Below are 25,624 nucleotides of genomic sequence, written 5' to 3'. Positions count from 1 at the left end.
TAATAGTTTATTTTCTACAACTTGTCCTTAATAATTTTGACAAAATAGAATGGAAAATGACACAATATGTTACGGTGTATGTCAGCAGCTAAATTAGGAGCCTTTGTTTACTTACTACTAAAAGACAAGTTGTCTAGTATGCACACTATTTCATTCGAGGAAAAACTTGGAATAAGAAACATATGTTTAATGTACCTTTAGATTTGTTGTAAAATAAAGCCAATAATGCAATTGTTTGTGGTCCCCTTTATTTAGAAAAGTACCAAAATATTGGTATCGGGACAACACTACAATAAATAGTCAATACCACATATTGACATGCTAGTTATTTATTTGAAGCCCATTCAAAACTACAATGGTGATTAAGCATTATTTGAAAAAGTAACCAAAGCACAATAAATGGGCAAAATTTAAAAAAAAAAACATAGAAACAATATTGTCTGGAAATAGGTTCGGCTACAAAATAACCTTAAATACTACGACTGATTTATAAATACAACCTTAAACAGGCCACGATGACGGGGACGTGCTAAATTAGCAATTAGCTCTAAGGGCTTTGGAATTGGCAACACTAAATGGTCCCTAATGTGTGAATGTGAGTGTGAATGTTGTCTGTCTATCTGTGTTGGCCCTGCGATGAGGTGGCGATTTGTCCAGGTTGAAACCCCCCCCTTCGAAAGGGACATGCGGTGAAAAGTGGATGGATGTTACTGCATACGTCAGCAGCTAAAGTAAGAGCCTTTGTTTGTTTACTTACGAGACTCTCGCTACTATATTGGATCCACTTTGGACTGGACTCTCACGGTTATGTTAGATCCACTATGGATGTGACATAACCGCTCGACATCCATTGGTTTCGGTCCCCTAGGGCGGTGTTTTTCAACCTTTTTTAAGGCCGAGGCACATTTTTTGCGTTGAAAAAAATGCGGAGGCACACCACCAGCAGAAATTATTTAAAATTGTAACTCACTTAACAGTAAAATGTGGTTGTCGCAATTGTTGGATATGACCTTAAAGCATAAGCAAGCATGCATGACTATAGCTCTTGTCTCAAAGTAGGTGTACTGTCACCACCTGTCATGACTTATTTTCACTTTTTTGCAGTTTTCCTGTGTGTAGTGTTTTACTTCTTGTCTTGCACTCTTATTTTGGTGGCTTTTTTTGTTGGTATTTCACTGTAGCAGTTTCATGTCTTCCTTTAAGTGATATTTCCCGCATCTGCTGTGTTTTAGCAATCAAGAATATTTCATTTGTTTTCATCCTTTTTTGTGGGGACATTTTTGATTGTCATATCATGTTCGGTTGTACATTGTGGACGCCGTCTTTGCTCCACAGTAAGTCTTTGCTGTCGTCCAGCATTCTGTATTTGATTACTTTTGTAGCCCGTTCAGTTTTAGTTTGGTTCTGCATAGCCTTCCCTAACCTTCAATGCCTTTCCTTAGGGGCACCCACCTTTTGTTTATTTTTGGTTTAAGCATTAGAAACCTTTTTACCTGCATGCTGGCTCCCGCTGTTTCCGACATCTACAAAGCAATTAGCTACCAGCTGCCACCTACTGATATGGAAGAGCTCAAGACAGCACCGACACTCAACAACAACACATCATTTGCAGAATATAATTACTGGTTTGCAAAAAATATTTTTACCCAAACAGGTGAAATTAGACAATCCCCCACGGCACACCAGACTGTATCTCACGCCACACTAATGTGCCGCGGCACAGTGGTTGAAAAACATATGCCCACATATGCGGTCCTCTCCAAGGTTTTTCGACGTCCCACTGGGGTGAGTTTTTCCTTGCCCTTATGTGGGCTCTACCGAGGATGTCGTTGTGGTTTGTGCAGCCCTTTGAGACACAGTGATTTAGGGCGATATAAATGAACATTGATTGATTGATTGATTGATTGACTACTAAAAGACAAGATGTCTAGTATGTACAGATTTTTTTTAAGGACAAACTTGTGATAAGAAACATATGTTTAATGTACCCTAAGATTTTTTGTTAATATAAAGCCAACAATGCATTTTTTGTGGTCCTATTTATTTATAGAAGTACCAAATAGTACCGAAATAATTTTGGTACAGGTACCAACACTACAATAAATAGTCAATACCACATACTATGATATACCGTATTTCCTTGAATTGCCGCAAGGGCATATAGTATGCGCCTGCCTTGAATTACTGCCGGGTCAAACTCGCATCCCAAAATAATTAGCTCATGCTTAGTATTACCGCCTGGTCAAACTCGTGACGTCACGAGTGACACTTCCCCTGTCATCATTTTCAAAATGGAGGAGGCTGATTTCAATACCGGTAATTTGAAATCGCATAAAGGGAAGAAGATTAAGAGCTATTCAGTAGGATTTAAGGTCCAAGCTTACATCACACTCAAATTTTTACTGCATACCTTTGGTAAGTGCCGGAGTGAGAAGAGGTTTTAAAATAATTAACGCATGCTTACTTTTACCGCATGACTTTGGTAAGCGCAGGAGTGAGAAGAGGTTTTAAATTCATTAGCGCCCAGGCGGCAATTCAAGGAAATACGGGTACTAGATATTTATTTGAAGCCCATTCAAAACTACAATGATGCTTAAGCATTATTTGAAAAAGTAACCAAAACACAATAAATGGGCCAACATTTTTAAAAAAAATACATAGTCTTGAGAAACTATATTGTCTGGGAAAAGGTTTGGCTAGAAAATAAACTTAAATAGCACATTTGTTTTATAAATACGACCTAAAACTACAAACACGACCTTAAACTGGCCACGATGACGTGCTAAATTAGCAATTAGCTCTAAGGGATTTTGAATGGATACAAACAGGATACTGCTAAATCTAAAAGTGTTCAAAAAAAAATAAAGTCAGTGTGTTGACTCACCGCTGAGCAGAACTTGAGCATAAACAAAGAACAATTTTGTCCAAGAGGTCATTCAGTCCATCAAAGTAGACCAAAACACACACACCTGCAGAGCACAAGGTAATGAGCAGAAGGAGTGCCCACCCGCCCCCTAGTGGCTGAAGCCCGAAACAACAACAGCGCGTTTATGCCTTTAAGGACATTAAATCAGTGGTTCTCAACCTTTTTTCAGTGATGTACCCCCTATGAAATTTTTTTTTAATTCAAATACTCCGTAATCAGAGCAAAGCCTTTTTTTGGTTGAAAAAAAAGAGATAAAGAAGTAAAATACAGCACTATGTCATCAGTTTCTGATTTATTAAATTGTATAACAGTGCAAAATATTGCTCATTTGTAGTGGTCTTTCTTTAACTATTTGGGGGAAAAAAGGTATAAAAATAACTAAAAACTTGCTGAAAAATAAACAAGTGATTCATATATAAATAAAGATTTCTACACCTAGAAGTAATCATCAACTTAAAGTGCCCTCTTTGGGGATTGTAATAGAGATCTATCTGGATTCATGAACTTAATTCTAAACATTTCTTCACAAAAAAAGAAATCTTTGACATCTATATTTATGGAACATGTCCACAAAAAATGTAGCCATCAACACTGAATATTGCATCGTTGTAATTTTTTTGCACAGTTTATGAACTTCCATTCATATTTTGTTGAAGTATTGTTCAATGAATATATTTATAAAGGATTTATGAATTGTTGCTATTCTTGGAATTTTTTTTTTTAAATCTCACGTACCCCTTGGCATACCTTCAAGTACCCCCATTTGAGAACCCCATCCATCCATTTTCTACCGCTTATTCCCTTTTGGGGTCGCAGGGTGCGCTGGCGCCTATCTCAGCTACAATCGGGCGGAAGGCGGGGTACACCCTGGACAAGTCTCCACCTCATCGCAGCCATTTGAGAACCACTGCCTTAAATTGTCAATGTGGAACAGAAAAGGAGGTATCTTTATTTACCTTTGACAGAAAGGGTGCTGCCCTAACTCTCATACACATTGTTTTTCTAGTTTTCATGAGCAGTTTAGTGCACCAAATTGGGAAAATAGACGTCAATAAGATCACAAATGCATGCACACACTTAGCAGTTCACTGTGGTTTGATACTAATGGACTACTCCGGCACACTCACACCCACAAAGAAGCATGTGGACTTGTGGATGGAAACTAGATATTGCATTATTCAGCAGGGGTAAACAGGAAGTAAAGATCCCAGCTGATTTGGGCGCCAGTTTGCTACATGCAACACCCATGGGCTTAACTGCATGGTGGGGGGCAGGGCTTAATGACAGTTGGCTGAGTTAGCATCCTTTATATATAATCATATATATCCATCCATCTTCTTCCGCTTATCCGAGTTCGGGTCGTGGGGGCAGCAGCCTAAGCAGGGAAGCCCAGACTTCCCTCTCCCCAGCCACTTCGTCTAGCTCTTCCCGGGGGATCCTGAGGTGTTCCCAGGCCAGCCGGGAGACATAGTCTTCCCAACGTGTCCTGGGTCTTCCCCGTGGCCTCCTACCGGTTGGACGTGCCCTAAACACCTCCCTAGGGAGGCGTTCGGGTGGCATCCTGACCAGATGCCCGAACCACCTCATCTGGCTCCTCTCGATGTGGAGGAGCAGCAGCTTTACTTGGAGTTCCTCCCGGATGACAGAACTTCTCACCCTATCTCTAAGCGAGACACCCGCCACACGGCGGAGGAAACTCATTTCAGCCGCTTGTACCCGCGATCTTGTCCTTTCAGTCATGACCCATAGCTCATGACCATTGGTGAGGATGGGAACATAGATCGACCGGTAAATTGAGAGCTTTGCCTTCCGGCTCAGCTCTTTCTTCACCACAACGGAAAGGTTGAAACGTCCTCAATACTGAATACGCCGCACCGAGCTACCTGTCGATCTCACGATCCACTCTTCCCTCACTCGTGAACAAGACTCTTAGGTACTTGAACTCCTCCACTTGGGGCAGGGTCTCCTCCCCAACCCGGAAATGGCACTCCACCCTTTTCCGAGCAAGAACCATGGACTCGGACTTGGAGGTGCTGATTCTCATGTATGTATATATATATATATACATAAACCCCGTTTCCATATGAGTTGGGAAATTTCTTTAGATGTAAATATAAACAGAATACAATGATTTGCAAATCCTTTTCAACCAATATTCAATTAAATGCACTACAAAGACAACATATTTTATGTTCTTATTCATAAACTTTATTTTTTTTTGCAAATAATAATTAACTTAGTATTTCATGGCTGCAACACGTGCCAAAGTAGTTGGGAAAGGGCATGTTCACCACTGTGTTACATCACCTTTTCTTTTAACAACACTCAATAAACGTTTGGGAACTGAGGAAACTAATTGCTGAAGCTTTGAAAGTGGAATTCTTTCCCATTCTTGTTTTATGTAGAGTTTCAGTCGTTCAACAGTCCGGGATCTCCGCTGTTGTATTTTACGCTTCATAATGCGCCACACATTTTTGACGTGAGATAGGTCTGGACTGCAGGCGGGCCAGGAAAGTACCCGCACTCTTTTACTACGAAGCCACGCTGTTGTAACACGTGGCTTGGCATTGTCTTGCTGAAGTAAGCAGGGGCGTCCATGATAACGTTGCTTGGATGACAACATATGTTGCTCCAAAACCTGTATGGACCTTTCAGCATTAATAGGGCCTTCACAGATGTGTAAGTTACTCATGCCATGGGCACTAATACACCCCAATACCATCACAGATGCTGGCTTTTGAACTTTGCGCCTATAACAATCCGAATGGTTATTTTCCTCTTTGTTTTGGAGTACACCACGTCCTCTGTTTCCAAATATAATTTTAAATGTGGACTCGTCAGACCACAGAACACTTTTCCACTTTGCATCAGTCCATCTTAGATGAACTCGGGCCCAGCGAAGCCGGCGGCGTTTCGTTATTGGTAAATGGGTTTTGCTTTGCATAGAAAAGTTTTAACTTGCACTTATAGATGTAGCGACCAACTGTAGTTACTGACAGTGGTTTTATGAAGTGTTCCTGAGCCTGTGTGGTGATATCCTTTACACACTGATGTTTGTTTTTGATGCAGTACCGCCTGAGGGATCACAGGTCCATAATATCATCGCTTACGTGAAGAGATTTTTCTCTAGATTCTCTAAACCTTTTGATGATTTTACGGACCGTAGATGGTAAAATCCGTAAATTCCTTGCAATAGCTCGTTGAGAAATGTTGTTCTAAAACTGTTCGACAATTTGTTTACAAAGTGGGTGACCCTCACCCCATCCTTGTTTGTGAATTACTTAGCATTTCATGGAAGCTGCTTTTATACCCAACCATGGCACCCAACTGTTCCCAATTAGCCTGCACACCTGTGGGATGTTCCATACAAGTGTTTGATGAGCATTCCTCAACTTTATCAGTATTTATTGCCACCTTTCCCAACTTCTTTGTCACATGTTGCTGGCATCACATACATATATACATACGTATATACACACACACAGATATATATATATATACTTACACACACATATATACACATACAAATACACACACACACACACATACATATATATATATATATATGTATTTATGTGTGTATATGTGTGTGTGCATATATGTATATATATATATACACACACACACACATATATACACACATACATTTATAGACATACGTATATGTATATACACATACATATATACACGTACCTACATATATACACGTATGTATATATATATATATATATTTATAAACACATATATACATCAACACACACACATATATATATACACACATATATATATATATACACACATATATACATATACATATATATATACACACACGCATATATACATATATATATATATACACACATATATACATATACATTTATATATATACACACACATACATATATATAGACACACACATATATATATATACACACACATATATATACATACATATATATACACACACACACACACACACACACACACATATATATATATATATATATATATATACACACATTATATAATACTACTACCCGAAAACTTAAATTGGTGCACCCACCTAGATATACAGTAAGACAAAATACCTCCCTCAAAGAAAAGACTGAAAAAGACAAATTACATTATATTCACTTTCTAGAGATATCGCACCAACTGTCTTCTCTTCAGAGCTTTTCTTCAAGCCACTCACACTCGCCAGTGACCTACTTGAAAAAGGTAGGTATACACTGTGTGTATATATATATATATATATGTATATGTATATATATACACATACATATATACACACACATATATATATATATACATATATACTGCGCGTATGTACACATATATATATACATACTGAGTGTATATATACACATATGTATAGATACAGTATGTATATATATATACGTATAAATTTGTATTTATATACATATGTGTATAGATCCATATATATACATGTGTTTATACATATATAATTATATATACATATATATATGTACATCATATATACATATGTCTATAAATACATATACATATATAAACATATATATGCATATACATATATTTATATATGCATATACATAATATGTATATATATACACATATACATACATATAGCAACAATTAAACTTGAAAAGGACATTTCAGTTTCCAATATTTCCTCAATCGTGACAAATGACAGGATGAGTATTTTTATTGGTTTCTGTCGACAGAAGAGAAAAAAGGCAGCGACGTCAACACTTGAGTTGAAACGAGTGGAACCCTCCAAGTTCAAGTCGTGAGTGAATGTGCGTCAAATTTACATCTTGCTCTCATCTGGACCAGAAAATCCTTCAAGCCCACACATTTTCCACCTGTAGCAACGATGACTAATCCCTGTGCCGCCTCCGCGTTACACCTCTTCTCTTGTTACAGCAGCTGATGTCTCTGCAGCTTGGACACGTCCAGGTCAGCTAGCAGCATGCAGACATAAAGTACAATACCTGCACCCATTACATCACTCTATATAATATGAACATAAGGCATTTAATACTAAATAAGGATATTAAGAGAAGTTTGTTAGGTTTTTCCAACTATTACTCATGACTTCAAGCGACATTACATCATTTACTTACCTTTAATATGTAGACCTCTCATTGCCATGGCAATACTTAATTTAGTAGTCTAACATATGATATTACATTATATCATACGCTTAGTGTGCAACTTGGGTGCCACCAATTAAAGGGGAACATTATCACAATTTCAGGGTTAAAACCAATAAAAAACAGTTCCCAGGTGCTTATTTTATTTTTCCAAGTTTTTTTCAAAATTTTACCCATCATGCAATATCTTGAAAAACTGCTTCAAAGTGCCTGATTTTCACCATCGCTTAGCCACCCGTATATTTTCCTGTGACGTCACTGCGTGATGCCAATACAAACAAACATGGCGGATTGAACAGAAAGATATAGCGACATTAGCTCGGATTCAGACTCGGATTTCAGCGGCTTAAGCGATTCAACAGATTACGCATGTATTGAAACGGATGGTTGGAGTGTGGAGGCAGATAGCGAAAACGAAATTGAAGAAGAAACTGCAGCTATTGAGCCATATCATGACAGACAACGGCAACGAGGACGAATTCAGCGATCGCCTTCTAACCAACGATTGCATCTTTTGACCACTGGTGCAACTTGAATCCGTCGATTGGTATGTGTTTGTTTGGTATTAAATGTGGGTGGAGGGAAAGGCTGGATACAAATATAGCTACAAATGAGGCACAATGATGCAATATGTACATACAGCTAGCCTAAATAGCATGTTAGCATCGATTAGCTTGAAGTCATGCCGTGCGCAAATATGTCTGATTAGCACATAAGTCAATAACATCAACAAAACTCACCTTTGTGATTTCGTTGACTTTATCGTTGGAAATGCATCTGCTTTGAGTGTCGCAGGATATCCACACATCTCTGTCGTAGCATCGCTATTGTCGGTAGCAATGCTACAACAGAACAGAACAAACGAGGGACTTTCGCATCTTTTGAGAACTGCTGCAACTTGAATCCCTCGATTGGTATGTGTTTGTTTGGCATTAAATGTGGGTGGAGGGAAAGGCTGGATGCAAATATAGAAACAAATGAGACATAATGATGCAATATGTACATACAGCTAGCCTAAATAGCATGTTAGCATCGATTAGCATGCCGTGACCATTGATATGTCTGATTAGCACACTCCACGTAAGTCAACTTGAATCCGTCCCTGATCGTTTTGTTACACCCTCCGACAACACACCGACGAGGCATAATGTCTCCTAAGTACGGAAAACAGTCGAAAAAATGAAAAATAACAGAGCTGATTTGACTTGTGTGTGTAATGTGTTTGAGAAAATGGCGCATTGCTTCCTGTCGTGACGTGACGGGTGAAAGGTCTTTGCTCCAACAGCGAACAATTGAAAGGCGTTTCAATCGCCAAATTCACCCTTTTAGAATTCGGAAATCTGCAACATCAAGGTATATATTGACGCTTACATAGGTCTGGTGATAATGTTCCCCTTTAAGGATCCACTGTTCCAAAAATGCACTAGCATGATGCTAATATACACTGGTTTTGCTACTGGCATGCTACTTGTTAGCTTTAGCAATTTTACATGGTGACTTTAACGCCTCAAAATTTGTTAATGAAAATTACAACTAAGACACATGTTACAATCAAACAGCTGGTGTGAAATAAGTAGAATACTAACAGTATTAACACTTTTTAAGGAACAACAAAAAGACTGGACTGACTTGCCAACACAGCAAACTAAACACTACTGCCATCCAATGTCTTGGACTTGCAACTGTAATTGAGACTGAGAAATTTCAAAACAAAACAAGATACAACTGGACACCAGTTATCATTATCAGATCATTATTAAATGTTTTTTTTTATTTAATTATCAATAACAATTAATATTTATTATCACAACACAAAAGTATCAAAAAGTGGGGCCATTGAGTACCGATATCAAGTTCCTTGTTTTTTTTAATTATTATTTTCACAAAGAGTAATATTTTAGTGTGCATTATGTTAATATATGAGCATAGATGGCACTAATTATATGTATTTAAAGTTTTTCTTTATTACATTTTACTTTGACTGTATGTCAAATATGCACGAAAACAACAGACTTTCTTCATTGTGGGATGAATAAAGTCTATCTTATCCTTTATTGGTGGAGCAGCCAGGACACCTCCCATGTTGTGTTAGCCTTAGCGTTGGTGCAAACAATGTGACGGCATGACTTTATCTACATTAAAGGTGAATACAATAACACCATCGTGTGTAATTATACACTCCTTTGTCTTTTATGGCGGAGTGCGTATAGGTTCGATACCCGGACAGGGTTGCCTCAAAAAATGCATTTGTCGTAAAATCGGCGGCAAACCTACTCACGCAATTGTCTCACGATGCGAAAATATGAATTTTATTTCTGTTTATCACACACATTTATTAGCGGTTTTACAATATGTGTTGTTTTTGCATTTTGATATTTCCTCGTCAAGTTATGTTTACTACATGTTCCAAATACGTTTTATTTTGAAAGTGTGTGACTGGTGGGATATGGAGAGCTTTTAATGGGAGACAAGACTGTTGCAAAAAAACCCAACATTGTTTTAATGTATTCTTAATTGCAAAAATTAAGGAAAAAAATAAATACATATGTGTTTTGAATAGTGTGTTTTGATGAGATGTTTAGGGATGCACTGTATGCGTAAAAATATCAGCAAAAGCATCCAAACTTGTAATTTTTACTAATTGTTTCAGTTGGAATTAACTGTCCATCCATCCATTTTCTACCGCTTATTCCCTTTCGGGGTCGCGGGGGGCGCTGGCGCCTATCTCAGCTACAATCGGGCGGAAGGCGGGGTACACCCTGGACAAGTCGCCACCTCATCGCAGGGCCAACACAGATAGACAGACAACATTCACACTCACATTCACTGTTTCGTCGAAAAAAAGCTACATAATTGCATAATTCGATAGTGATGTCTAATCAATTTACTTATCGTAAATCGATAAATTGCGTCAAAAATGCTAACTTAAGTTTTGAAAAGCCGATACCAAAAAAAAGGCTCCCATTCCCTGGCTGTTATTTAGTTGTTTATATAATGTAGAGGAAGCACATTCCGACTCCTATTGTCGTCAGTTCTTCGGTGCACATGCAACCTTGGTTCCCACTGGAATTGCTACTGCTGTTTGAAGGGCGATGAAAAGGACAATATAGGCTACCTTTGTTAGCCGCAATGTCAACTTGCCCACGCTGTAATTGTCATACTTGCCAACCTTGAGACCTCCGATTTCGGGAGGTGGGGGGCGTGGTCGGGGGCGTACTTAAGAGTAAAGTATTTCATATCTATCTATATATATATATATATATATATAAGAAATACTTGACCTTCAGTGAATTCTAGCTATATATATATATATATATATATATATATACACACACACATATATATATATATACATCCATACATATATATGCATACATACACAGATACACACACACACTTGTGTGTGTATGTATATATATATATATATATATATATATATATATATATGTGTGTGTGTGGATATATATATATATATACATATATATATATATATATGTGTGTATATACAGATATATATGTAAATATACATATATATGTATATACACATATATATCAATATATATTAATAAATAAAAATATAAATATACATAAATATACACACACACACACATATATAAAAATATGAATCATAAAAAACACTAATACTTAGCCATTTTTTTAATGATGGTTTCAAACAATACACAGATTTATCTTCTTATATATATATCCATCCATTTTCTACCGCTTATTCCCTTTTGGGGTCGCGGGGGGCGCTGGCGCCTATCTCAGCTACAATCGGGCGGAAGGCGGGGTACACCCTGGACAAGTCGCCACATAATGTTGAGCTAAGTGTTTTCATTGCATAACGAGCTGGATGTTTCAGCAACTGAAGAACACTTGAAGTTTTCCCATCAGTGTCAGTAACAATGTGTAGTCGTAATTAAAAACTCACTGCTTGCTCACAGAAGGCCAGTGAAAAACTGCTCGCAAGGCTCTTGAGTGACGCACAAAAACACAGCGCCTAACAAAACAGTAGAAGAACATAACATGTGACTTTGTAGAGCGCTTAGACATAAGAGAAACAAATGACAGTGCTTACCGTATTTTTTGGACCATAATGCGCACCGGATTATACGGCGCATTAAATTCAAAAAAATTTTTTTTTCTACATATAAACGACTTCCCTGTGGTCTACATAACACGTAATGGTGGTTCTTTGGTCTAAATGTTGAATGGATTATGTTTTACAGACCATCTTCAAGCCGCTTTCTGACATTCTCTTCAGGATGCAACGTTTTGTGGGCGGTTTTATTTACGTGCCTCCACTTCGACAGCGTATTCTCCCCGTCATCTTAGTTGTACTGGTAGTTTTTAGCACTTCCAGAGCGAGTCTACTGGCGGATATAAATTAGAATTGTATGCTATTTTGTATTAGAAATGGCAACAGCAGGGAATGAATAAACCATAACAAAAGGATCAAGGAAAAAAACAACCTTATTGACTACGACGCGGACTACAATGGTGGACGTGCCCAAATTTTCAGGATTTATGCAGATCCCAAATACACATCAAAAGGTACCAATAGGTAAGAAAAGTTGGTTTTGCATAATGTTACGGAACAAAAAGCCAGATAATGTCTCCTAATAGATACCATTTTGGGCTCCTTATACACACACCATAATAATACCTGGATGTTGAAGCACAGTACGTCTGACTATGGTAGCCATCATGCTTGGCTTTCCATTAGGGGTGTGGTTTCGTAGCTTAGCAAAGTCGTGATAAACATTTTTTGTAGGGATGTCCGATTATATCGGCCGATAAATGCTTTAAAATGCATCATCGGAAATTATCGGTATCGGTTTTAGGTAGTAAAATGTATGAGTTTTTAAAACGCCGCTGTGTACACGGACGTAGGGAGAAGTACAGACCGCCAATAAACCTTAAAGGCACTTCCTTTGCGTGCTGGCCCAGTCACATAATATCTACGGCTTTTTACACACACACAGGTGAATGCAAACCATACTTGGTCAATAGCCATACAGGTCACACTGAGGGTGGCCGTATAAACAACCTAAACACTGTTACAAATATGCGCCAGACTGAACCCACACCAAACAAGAATGACAAACACATTTCGGGAGAACATCCACACCTTAACATAACATAAACACAACAGAACAAATACCCAGGACCCCTTGCAGCCCTAACTCTTTTGGTACGCTACAATATACACCCCCCCCCCCTCTCCACCTCGACCCCACCCACCCATACCCTGCCCACCTCAACCTCCTCATGCTCTCTTAGGGAGAGCATGTCCCAAATTCCAAGCTGCTGTTTTGAGGCATGTTAAAAAAAATAATGCACTTAGTGACTTCAATAATAAATATGTCAGTCCCATGTTGGCTTTTTTTTTTCATAACTTGAGTTGATTTCTTTTGGAAAACCTTGTTACATTTTTTTATGCATCCAGCGGGGCATCACAACAAAATTAGGCATAATAATGTGTTAATTCCAAGACTGTATATATCGGTATCGGTTGATATCGGAAACGGTAATTAAGAGTTGGACAATATCGAAATATCGGTAAAAAAGCCATTATCGGACATCTCTAATTTTTTGTGATGTTCTATATTCTCAATGGAAAATCATATGTTTTGGTGTTGCTTGCTTACAGTCATCTATTGAACAGATATCAACCTGCAGTCCACTCTCTTATGTGTTACTGCCATCTACTATTCACACACGTATCATTACACAATGTACCAAATTAAATTATGTTAAGGTTGGTAAACACAACCAGGATTAGAACATACATAATGCAGATTATAAGGCAAATTGTCAATTTTTGAGAGGATTAAATTAGTTTAAGTGCGCTTTATAGTCCAAAAAATATGGAATATTTAATATGCACATACAGAAAATGAAGAAGCGGCACAATATCATGATGGAATTATTTATTCCAGAAACTGTAATCACTGCAAATGTCTTTTTCAGACCTTTACATTTCACATAAACCAAATAGACAAAACACATTTAGTTCAGTGTAAAGTTCCACGGTTGTCATGGTTACGTCACACATCATGGCTGGTTAAAAACGTCCAAATAGAGTCACTTCATTGTGAACTATCTCACACCTGCTTTGATATTTTTTTTTTTTTTTTTTTGAGGGCTGGGGACCTAAAAATAAGATTTTTGTTTTCCAAGTTAGGAAAAGGCGAGCACCTCCCTCTGTTGGTGGGAAACTGTAACGACATGAAAAACGACGATAAAGTTTGCGCGGAACGCACAGGTCGTTGTCACGCCGTCATCCAAAATATGTAAACTCCATTTGTTTGACAAAAAAAAAAAGAAAAAAAAAAGTGCAAAGGTTTCTTACAAAATGAAAATAAACAATACTGGATAAAGTGAAAGGAGTGAGGAGACAACATTTGACGTGGGCCAGACATGTTTTTAGGTATGTTACAAAATCTGGAGCACTTTGCATGTACAACAAAATCGGGATTATTATCCATATTCACAATTCAGTCACAATCTGACGGGGGTCCTTTTTTTTTTCTTTTTTAGAAGTGTTTCACATGACCACAGAATAAGAAGGCAAACTAAATGGAAATGTACAACCTCATTGGCAAATCACTTAGATTCATGTCGCGATTCTTAAAACAGAACCTTTTTTGGCGTAAACATGAAAGAGTCAACATTGGGAACGTGTTGAAATATTATGGTGTGCGCCGCTAGTGTCCATGCTACCTGCTCGTTACGCTGGCGCGTGCGTGAAGGGAAACACCACAATCACCCGGATGTAAGACGGCATTTTTTTTTTCCTGACCAAAATCTCATATTTAGACTGAATTTTTCCCAGAGCTTTTTTACTCGTCACTCACACAGACACCAGTGCGCCGAAAAGATCCTTAAAAAAGAAAAAAAAAGTGATTTATCTGTCGGCAAAGGAGCTTATTTTGAAGGTGTGTTTTTTTTTTGTTGGTTACTTAGTATGATTTTGGACAAAATGCAAAATGTTTCAGAAGTAGAAATGGAGATTGTGTACTTTGTCTTATTTATTAATTTTAGTGACGAAAATAATGGCAAAAATGTTTTTTGTTTTTTTTTGGAATGGGTCAATATTTTTCACAGAAGTAGTACATTTTTGGAGGAAAATGTGACATATTCTGAAAAAAGTTTTTTTTTTTTTTTGGTCGCTGTTGTGCAGGTAAATTGTGTGCGTTTTTTTGAGCAAATAATACGTGCATAAAAGAGAATTGTGTTTATGAAGTGATGACATGCCGGAATATTTATGTTACAGTCTGACATCGAATGGAGGAAAAATATTTTTCGAGATCATTGCCCAGTTATTCACTGTTTGTTTTCTCTGCTTTGAGTTGGAAATGTTTATTTTTATGGCAATTCAAATAAGTAGTTTGATGGAACTATCAACTGGGGAATTTTTAAATTTCGGGAATATTTAAACAATTATTTAAATATGTCATTAATTAGAATTTTAATTAAATACATACGTTATTAAATGTGTCAATGTATTTATTATAAAACGACATTAATTAATGTAATCATTTATTTCATCATTGAATGATTTATTTTGTAAATTTAATCAATAATTTTATTATCTAAATATTTTATGGTTTATTTAATGATTAAATATTTACATAAAAGAAATAATTAAATCGTGAAATAATGAAATGAACCATGGTATAATTGAATCGTGAGATAATTCATGAAATACATGTTAAAATACTTAAATCATGACACAATTAAGTCATGAAATAATTAAATCAAATCATGAATTAAATAATTAAACCATAATATATTCCATCCATCCATTTTCTACCGCTTTTTCCCTTTTGGGGTCGCGGTAGGCGCTGGCGCCTATCTCAGCTACAAACGGGCGGAAGGCGGGGTACACCCTGGACAAGTCGCCACGTCATCGCAGAGCATAATATATTGGAATCGTGAAATAATGAAATACATATTGAAATAATTAATACTGAAATAAATAATTAATTAATGAAATAACATTTCAAACATAATTATGTATTGAAAAAAATACATTCTGAAATAACCATGAAATAATTAAATATTGAAATATTTAAGGCCTGAAGTAAAACAAATCATAAATTAAATCAGTCAAATAATTTATTGAATCTACTCTTGCAATAAATTAATGACACATTAAAACCTTTTTTTTTTTTTAATTCCAACTATAGATAGTTAAGGACACATTTAAGTATTTATTTGTCTTACCGGTATTTGCCCTTTCAAAAAGGTTCTGCAGCTACTTTTTGGGTCCAGCAGAGGGCGCTGTCAGACAAGTCAAATCACTTTCCATCTCCCAGCAGTGAGACGTTTTGACGAGACCTGCTGTTGGAAATCTCACATTACACGTCAGCTACAAAAAATGAATCCTGCAATCGATTATTCGTATGTAAAAAAATAAAATAAAATAAAGGTAATGAAATTGTGGTTAACTGGTATAGAAAACGGGCATGATTTGCGGTTTGCCACGATAAAAAGGCGCGGCACGACAGTGTTTTTGTGTTGCAAGAGGAAAATATTACAGATCATTTGATGACACACAAGTGTATGTCCGTAGACAACCGTCATGTATCCTGCCGGGCATCCTTCAACCGTATTGTGAGATATTCTTTTGCCTGCGATGGAGAAAAGGTTTCACTTTCATATGTTGCCCAGGTGCTGTCTCAAAGGCACGTTGGCCCCTGGAGGAAATGACCACAGTGACTAGGCACAGCTGGATAGACTGATGTACATTCACACTATGACCTCACACACACACGCAATATATATATATATATATATATATCCTTTTTTTTTTGTATTCAAAGATAAATTTAGTTAGATAATCATGGAATTTCTCAGCACGTCCTCATGTTCACCGACCTGAGGGGTTAAGTAACAGAAGTGAAACAATAAGCTCCTTTTAGGCAAAACAAATCTAGCTGTGATTGTCTAAAAGCTGGCATACGTCGACCCACCATACCAAATGTTTCTTACCAACATTAAATAACCACTAGTGGGCGCTGAAAGCAACAGAACAGCAGGCTGGAGCACCACAAAGTACAACAAAATACAGTCCCTCCAGGAATTGGCAGTGTTGTCGTCGTGCCGATTTCGGCCTCACTACTTTGTTCAAAACACGCAAATTCCCCACATATTTTGGCCAAAAGGCGCCATATTCGTCATTAAATTTGTTTCGGAACACATGTCAACAGTTTAATTTAGCCGAAGCAGGAACAACAACAATTTATCAACTATTTATGGCTCATAGCTAGTTTCCTGTTGGCAATGCTAAGCCTTCTGGGTAATGTATTATACAAACATTGAGCAACACACTTTCCTTGTTTACATGTCCAGTATTTATTTAGATTTATCTCACCTTTATTTATCCGGAACATAGTCTTATTTACAATGCTGTCCGAACAACATTTATCGTATTTTTTGGACTATAAGTCGCAGTTTTTTTTGTCATAGTTTGGCCGGGGGTGCGACTTATACTCAGGAGCGAATTATGTGTGAAATTATTAACACATTACCGTAAAATATCAAATAATATTATTTAGCTCATTCACAGAAGAGACTAGACCGGGGGTCGGCAACCCGCGGCTCTAGAGCCGCATGCAGCTCTTTAGCGCCGCCCTAGTGGCTCTCAGGAGCTTTTTCAAAAATGTGTGAAAAATGGAAAAAGATGAGAGGAAAAAAATATATTTTTTGTTTTAATATAGTTTCTGTAGGAGGACAAACATGAAACAAACCTCCCTAATTGTTATAATGCACACTGTTTGTATTAAACACGCTTCACTGACTCGAGTATTTGGCGAGAGCCGTTTTGTCCTACTAATTTTGGCGATCCGTGAACTCACCATCGTTTGTTTACATGTATAACTTTCTCCGACTTTCTAAGACATGTTTTATGCCACTTCTTTTTCCGTCTCATTTTGTCTACCAAACTTTTAACGTTGTGCATGAATACACAAAGGTGAGTTTTGTTGATGTTATTGACTTCTGTGGAGTGCTAATCAGACATATTTGATCACTGCAAGCTAATCGATGCTAACATGCTATTTGGGCTAGCTGTATGTACATATTGCATCATTATGCCTCGTTTGTAGCTATATTTGAGCTCATTTGGTTTCCTTTAAGTCTTCTTAATTCTATTTATATCTCATGACACACTATCTGTATGTAATATGACTTTTATTTTTTTGCGGCTCCAGACATATTAGTTTTTGTATTTTTGGTCCAATATGGCTCTTTCAACATTTTAAGGTGCCGACCCCTGGACTAGACGTATAAGATTTCATGGGATTTATCGATTAGGAGTGACAGATTGTTTGGCAAACGTAAAGCATGTTCTTTATGTTATAGTTATTTGAATGACTCTTACCATAATATGTTACGTTAACATACCAGGCACCTTCTCAGTTGGTTATTTATGTGTCATATAACGTACACTTATTCAGCCTGTTGTTCACTATTCTTTATTTATTATAAATTGCCTTTCAAATGTCTATTCTTGGTGTTGGGTTTTATCAAATAAATGTCCCCCAAAAATGCGACTTATACTCCAGTGCGACTTACTGTACATATGTTTATTTCCTTATTTATTATGCATTTTCGGCAGGTGCGACTTATACTCCGAAAAATACGGTACACGTTAGAGATGTTGAAGTATGGTGATACCAACAAAAATTGGCGCATTAGATGGCTCTTAAACGCGATTAATCGTGCGGGGGGTAAAAGTGCTGGAAAATAAATGAATGTTGAAGACGGACAAAGACGTTTCAAGTGTAAAACTTACACTGAGAATGTCTCCAACTTGTGGACGACAATAAGGACGCCTTTGGAGGTGCTTCTTTTTGTATTCATGATTAATTATTACTACAAGTTATTATGAAATAAAACAGTAATCTGACATTGAGCTCAGAGTATGTGCTTTTACCTGGTCTACACGTGAAACTCAAAAATGTAGAATATTGGGTGAAAGTTCATTTATGCCAGCAATTTGACCTCTAATGAGATATAAACTCATTACATGCAAAGTGAAATACTTCCAGCTTTTATTTGTTGGAATTTTGATGGTTATGGTTTACAGTAGTCATTTTCAAGCTGTAGTATCCAAATACAAAAAAATATATAAATACGTTAATGGGTGCAACAAAAAGCACCTCCTTTAACACACCAGACATTTTGTACTTTTTTTTTTTTTTTTAAATAATATTTTCAGACATAGCACAGATAACTGACAATTAGTTTAGCCATTTAGTACAGTGTTTTAATTTCCTACATTCAAACAAAGTGCTGTGGCCAAAAATACTAAATATACTTGGTAAATAAAACCTTGGCCTTGTTTTTAATGAATACTAAGGCCTACAATGCTACTGTTGCAATATCGGTCATTATGGTGGTACTTGGAGAGCAAAGTTTTTTGAGGTTTTACTTGGTGAAAAAAAGTTTGAAACCCACTGCTTTACAGTTTTTGAAAAAAAAAAAAATAATAATAAAAATCTGAACTTTTCCATTCGAGGGTTTTCACAAGCTGTAAGCCATAATTATTAAAAAAAAAAATCCAAATTTTTTAAATATTTGAAGGTGCAGGTCATATAAATGAGTCATATTAAAATACAAATTATTTTGAACACTTAGTGCCTATTTTAGGCTCAATTTGAATCGCATGAAATATATTAAATGTTTAGAAAAATATTTTGGAGAACATGTTGCATATTTTTTGTTTTTGCCATATGGAAAAAAAGTATTCTATAACAAAAGAAAAAGGGCATAATACATAAAAAAAATAACTTTATGTTGACAGTAGATCTGAAGTTGATTAATAGATATTTTAAGTGTTGAAAATTAAAAACATAATATATTGAGCTATTTTAACACTTATTAGTGGATAACCCAAAACCTTTAGTTTGAATTTTTTCAAACTGCAATTGTTCAAAAATGTATAATAACCAAAAGCAATGTCATGAATAATTTGCTTACTTAAGGTTCAAATGACATCAAATTAAATATTCAATTTAGGAAAATATTTTGGGGAAAATATTGCATATTTTGTCTTTTCTCAAAAAATAAAAGCCATAAAACATTTAAAAAAATACTTTATAGCGATGGCTAGCTCTGGAGTTGGTGTTACAAGTTAAAAAAATATTAATAAAAGACTTATTTTTAACATTTTAGTGACTTAGACCCTGGAACCTTCAATGTGCACCAAAACCCCACTGGCCTGGCCTATCATGTATCAGTTCTACCTTGTAAACCTACGCAGCAGGCATAAGACATTTAAAAAACACTGATAATTAAGCCCTGACATTGAGCAACTCAAACATAAAATTGAAATAACAAGCTTTTTGTCAATGTTTAATCAATGTTGCGTTCTGGCGTGGATTTGACCATTGAATTTTGGTCATTTTCCAACCAACATTTTACAACACAAATACACAACGCGCTTTTTGACGACGTTTATTCAATGTCAAGTTGTGACGTTGAAATTTGGTCGACGTGGATCCAACGTTGGACATCAACGTTGTCTCAATTTACAAATACGACTATTGTGCAACGTTGCTTGAAAGTCAGTTTCAAAGGACATGTATGTATAATCAACATTGTAGCAATGTCTTGTGCTTGCTAGGATAATTGCTGGCATGAATGAACCTTTGCACGATGTTACATTTTTATTAGTCTTACCCGTGTACTTTAGTCTGTGTGCCATAAAACGAATTAACACACCAAACATTGCAACTTCCCGAAAAAAGGTGTGGCGCCAACTCAGCCATTTAAGTCTGTGACAGTAACACAAACAAACAAATCCTGCAAACTACTGGAGGGACTGGTAGAAATACGCAGTTCAAAAGAAGACAGCCAGGTTCAAGAAAGAAAGGCATTCATTTTTTTTTGTTTCTTTCGGAACTAAACACGGATGCCAATTGTACTGTACGAATAGAGCAACTTATTTATTGGAATTATAGTACAAGGAAATAAATAAACCCTTCATAGTCAGCCGTCCCCCAGAAGGTTAAGACTTTATTCCGGAGTCTTCTCGTTCTGAGCAGATTTTGCGTTCACAGGAATGTATTTTGCTTCCTTTTTCCTGCCGTCTCCCGATTGCACTCTGCGTTTTATGGCGTGGCACCGGTGCCGATGGCTTTTCAACATATTCCTTTCTCATCGGGAGATAACACCGGAACTCACAATTTTTTTCCCCCCTTTCGGTGGAGAAACAACCGAGGATCGTTCAAAACAACCTCCATTTTGGAGTAAAAAGCCCTCGTCTCCGCGCAGCCGTGAAGGGTCGTGTTCCAGTGAACAGCGAACGGTTGGGCCTGCAGGATTGTTACATTCTCTGTGCGTTGGGGAGGAAAGAAGAAGTCCGCTGCTGGCTCGGATTTGGCACAAGAAAAAAGTAGGCGGACAAAAAGAGAAGAGGGTCAGTCGATGGCTTAAGTTCACTTCATGCTAGGATTGTTCATCAGGAGTGGATTCCCTTTCTTGATATTGTGGTGAAAAAGATTAGGGGGAAGAAAAGCTCGAAATGTTTGATCCAGACAGGCCAAAACAGTTGTTTTGTTTACCTGGGAGCCACGTGTCATCAGTTCATGTCAATGGTGTTGAAGACCCACTCGGTGAACTTCTTGAGCTTTGCAGCAGAGGTCCGAGACTCGTCCTGAAGCCTTTGGTTGTCCTCCCAAAGCCTCTTGATCTGAGCCTGAAGTCGCACCTTCTCGTCACGCTCCTGTGAGACAGAAACACTTTGTCAACGCTTTCCGGGTGGGAACGGTCATGTGCAGTCTGTGGGATGTGATAACTGTTCGGATTCACATGTCGTCACGTCCGGCTCATTGAATATGCGTGGTGGTCAAGCCAGCGTCTGTTCTCAATGGGTAATAGGCGCCATTTTGCCGTTCTCGATGAATAATGTTGTACGCTTGCGTTGTTTTCGGCTGTACCAACAATTCAAATCGCGAAAAGGATATATGTCTTCAGAGTTCCTCGAGACAAAATCAAGAAGGGCGCGAAAGAGCGCTACGTTTTATGAAAAACTACGACAAAAGTGGCACACACTTCAGTCCAAGGGAGCGGAGTCAAAGAACGCACAAGTTTGCAGTGATCACTTTGTTAAAGGTTTGTTTGATATATTTTGAACTTACTTTAATCGTTTTGTATTAACCATTGAAGTATTAGCTTGCTATATATATATATAAATTTGTATTTTAATTTTTAACAAACTAAAAAGTCCAATTTAATAACAATTTGTCAGGAAAGGTTTCGATGTTTCCCCTCTTGTTTATTCTGTACACAAATGTGTCAACGTACATGTGACAACAGGAGAACAATCAAATATGGTGTTGATTCAGTAATTGTTAGTTGTTCCTTGATATCACTCGACACATTTTTTTTGGATAAAGTATAGGGATCTATTCCATTGCATAGTTAAAGTTTTTGCTCGCATCTGCTTTTTGAAGGAAGATCTACTGTGGGTCCCTTGCTTACTCAGATTGTATAACAGTCATCTTGGCTTGGTTGACCACCATTTTTTTCACTTCCAGGAAAAAGCCATGTGACAGAATACAAATATTCTTAATTTTCTGTACCATTCTGATAGTTTTTAACATCTTTGTGAGCAAAAATTTGAAAATGTGCACATTTTCCGACCAAATGCATGGCACAAACCTGAGATGAGGCAGCAGCAATCAGAGTTTACTCTGATTGTGTAAACCAGGAGTGTCCAAAATGTTTGACTTAGGGGTCGCATCGGGCTACAAAATATACTAAATTGGCCCTAGTGAATGAATGTGAGTGGGAATTTTGTCTGTCTGTGTTGGCCCTGTGATGAGGAGGCAACTTGCCCAAGGTGTACTCCGCCTTCTGCCCGAATGCAGCTGAGATAAGCTCCAGCACCCCTGCGACCCTGACAGGGACTAGCGGTAGAAAATGGATGGATACATACATATCATATATATATATGTATATATATATATACACATATCATATATATATATATATATATATATATATATATATATATATATATATATATATATATATATATATATATATATATATATATATATATATATATATCCATCCATCTTCTACCGCTTATTCCCTTTTAGGGTCGCGGGGGGCGCTGGCGCCTATCTCAGCTACAATCGGGCGGAAGGCAGGGTACACCCTATATATATACATATACACACACACACACATATATATATATATATATATATAAACACACATACATACACTTATATATAGATTATATATATACCTATATAAACAAAAATACATACATACATACATACCTATATATATATACACACACACATATATATGTATATTTCCATATATATATTATATTAATATAATGTATGCATAATTATATAATTAGTAAATAATATAGTTGGATATAGTATGTGAAAGTTCGACTCCGACCTTGTTTACTTCCGTGACAAGTGTGGAGAGTGTTTTGCATTGTTCCCATCATGCTTTGTAATGGATTTAAATGGATGTAATTTAGAATTATTTATGATGCATTCACTTTTCTTTCTTTTTTTTACAATGTCCACAAAGTTCAGTGAGCAGGTTTGTGTTATGTGTGACCATGTCTGTTGACATTTTGTGTTGGTTGTTTTTTTTTTGCATCATGACTGGGGAAGGTTGTTTGCGTTGGCTCACGCAATAAATGCTGCACACTCTTCCATTCAGTGCATTAAGGTCATTGACCTGAATTTCTTCGGCGGGAAAAATGTAGTTTGGACACCCATGGTGTAGTCCTTCATAAACTTGGGCTGGACAATTATTTAAATTGCAATCTCAATTTTGATTTTTGCTTCTCACAGTCATAAAAATGTTGTATCCGAAAAGAACCATTAATTGGCTGTGCTTGTTTTCATGCACACCTCAGGTAACAAAACATTGCACAGTTGGATTTTATATATATCGGAAACCGATAACCGAGGAGATTTGGTTGGTGCCAAAAAAGTAGTGGATTCGGTACACATCCCTAATAGAGTGCGCGTGTTACCTTCTTAAGGTCCTCCTGGAGCATCTTCACCATGGCCTCCAGCTTTGTCACCTTCCTCTCCAATCCTATGTGGCCCTCACTGTGCAGACAAACATTGATCATTGATCAGTTTGTTTGAGTAAAGCAAGTGTTCTTAATCTGTTTAACCCCGAGACCCAACTTTTCCACTGCAGAGGGGTCTGCAGGCCACCCAAATATCAAAACTGAATTATCATCTTACTCTAGATTTTAATCATATTGTCAAATGATATGAAAAGCATGTGTTATCACAAAGATTATTATCAAGAATTAAGTCAGGCTGGTTACAAAAATAATTATTAATCAAATATACTGCCTAAAAAGAGACTGTTATAAATGGATTAAAATACAATTACACAGTGCTAAAATTCATACGTTCTAACTTAATTGAAAAATATCAATATTTAATAAAGATTAAGTGCAAATGAAGATACAGCCTCACCACTTTAGTCATAATTATTTGCACTCAAGAAACTTCTTAATGACTTTAGCTCCAGAATTCTTCTGTTTGATACTGTCAGTACTGCCACAAGTGGTAGAAAAGTGTATTACAATTGAGTACGTAACTGTGGTCCATTTGGACCACAGCTGAGAAACAATTTTTTTTGGCAGCCCTCTAGGGCAGTGGTTCTCAAATGGGGGTACGCATAACCCTGGGAGTACTTGAAGGTATGCCAAGGGGTACGTGAGATTTTTCAAAAATATTCTAAAAAACAGCAACAATTCAAAAATCCTTTATGAATATATTTATTGAATAATACTTCAACAAAATATGAATGTCAGTTCATAAACTGTGAAAAGAAATGCAACAATGCACTATTCAGTGTTGACAGATTTTTTTGTGGACATGTTCCATAAATATTGATGCCAAAGATTTATTTTTTTGTGAAAAAATGTGTAGAATTAAGTTCATGAATCCAGATGGATCTCTATTACAATCCCCAAAAAAGGCACTTTAAGTTGATTACTTCTATGTGTACGAATCTTTATCTATAATTGAATCACTTGTTTATTTTTCAACAAGTTTTTAGCTATTTTTATATATATTTTTTCTAAATAGTTCAAGAAAGACCACTACAAATGAGCAATATTTTGCACTGTTATACAATTTAATAAATCCGAAACTGATGACATAGTGCTGTATTTTACTTCTTTATCTCTTTTTTCCAACCAAAAATGCTTTGCTCTGATAAGGGGGTACTTGAATTAAAAAAATGTTCACAGGGGGTACATCACTGAAAAAAGGTTGAGAACCACTGCTCTAGGGGGCATTACGGTTCAGAAAACACTGGCGTAAAGAACGCGTTTTAAGTTAATGCGCTACCTTGATGAGGGCCGGGACATGGGAGCAGGCTGGAGCTCGATGTGCGGCTGCTGAGGACTGGAGGCGCCGCTGCTTCTGTGGTTGGAATCCCCAAACACGTAACTTCTCTGGACTGGAGGGAAACAGAAGGCGAGCGTTGTTTTGTGTCCCGAGAGCTTCAAAGTGCTGTGAACATGGCCGGTGTCTACCATAGT

General features: G+C 36.9%; 2 protein-coding genes across 8 annotated transcripts in view; both read right to left on the bottom strand.

Annotated features, from left to right (window-relative positions):
• The window catches only part of rgs6 (regulator of G protein signaling 6), a 253,489-nt gene extending 250,467 nt beyond the window's left edge, over nucleotides 1–3,022 (bottom strand). The window contains 1 exon segment of the mRNA XM_061886160.1: nucleotides 2,885–3,022. The gene's annotated coding sequence lies outside the window, so the exon portion shown is untranslated.
• An 8,714-nt stretch (nucleotides 3,023–11,736) lies between these two features.
• The window catches only part of sipa1l1 (signal-induced proliferation-associated 1 like 1), a 240,448-nt gene continuing 226,560 nt past the window's right edge, over nucleotides 11,737–25,624 (bottom strand). For 3 of the 7 annotated variants that reach the window (XM_061886479.1, XM_061886484.1, XM_061886485.1), the window contains exons 21-24: nucleotides 25,619–25,624; nucleotides 25,431–25,542; nucleotides 24,089–24,167; nucleotides 13,980–21,799 (exon numbers count right to left, since the gene is read on the bottom strand). The exon at nucleotides 25,619–25,624 is cut by the window's right edge and continues 165 nt beyond it. In XM_061886479.1, the coding sequence (XP_061742463.1) occupies nucleotides 21,656–21,799; nucleotides 24,089–24,167; nucleotides 25,431–25,542; nucleotides 25,619–25,624 (341 nt within the window). In that variant the 3' untranslated portion in view covers nucleotides 13,980–21,655. Of the gene's footprint in view, nucleotides 12,062–13,979; nucleotides 21,800–24,088; nucleotides 24,168–25,430; nucleotides 25,543–25,618 lie in introns of those variants that run through there. The other 4 variants (XM_061886483.1, XM_061886480.1, XM_061886482.1 and 1 more) reach the window with 4 other exon arrangements.

Source organism: Nerophis ophidion, linkage group LG24 (assembly GCF_033978795.1).
Source record: "Nerophis ophidion isolate RoL-2023_Sa linkage group LG24, RoL_Noph_v1.0, whole genome shotgun sequence".
NCBI lineage: Eukaryota > Metazoa > Chordata > Actinopteri > Syngnathiformes > Syngnathidae > Nerophis > Nerophis ophidion.
The sequence above is the reverse complement of the archived record's forward strand: the minus strand, read 5'-3'. Positions and strand labels throughout refer to the sequence as shown.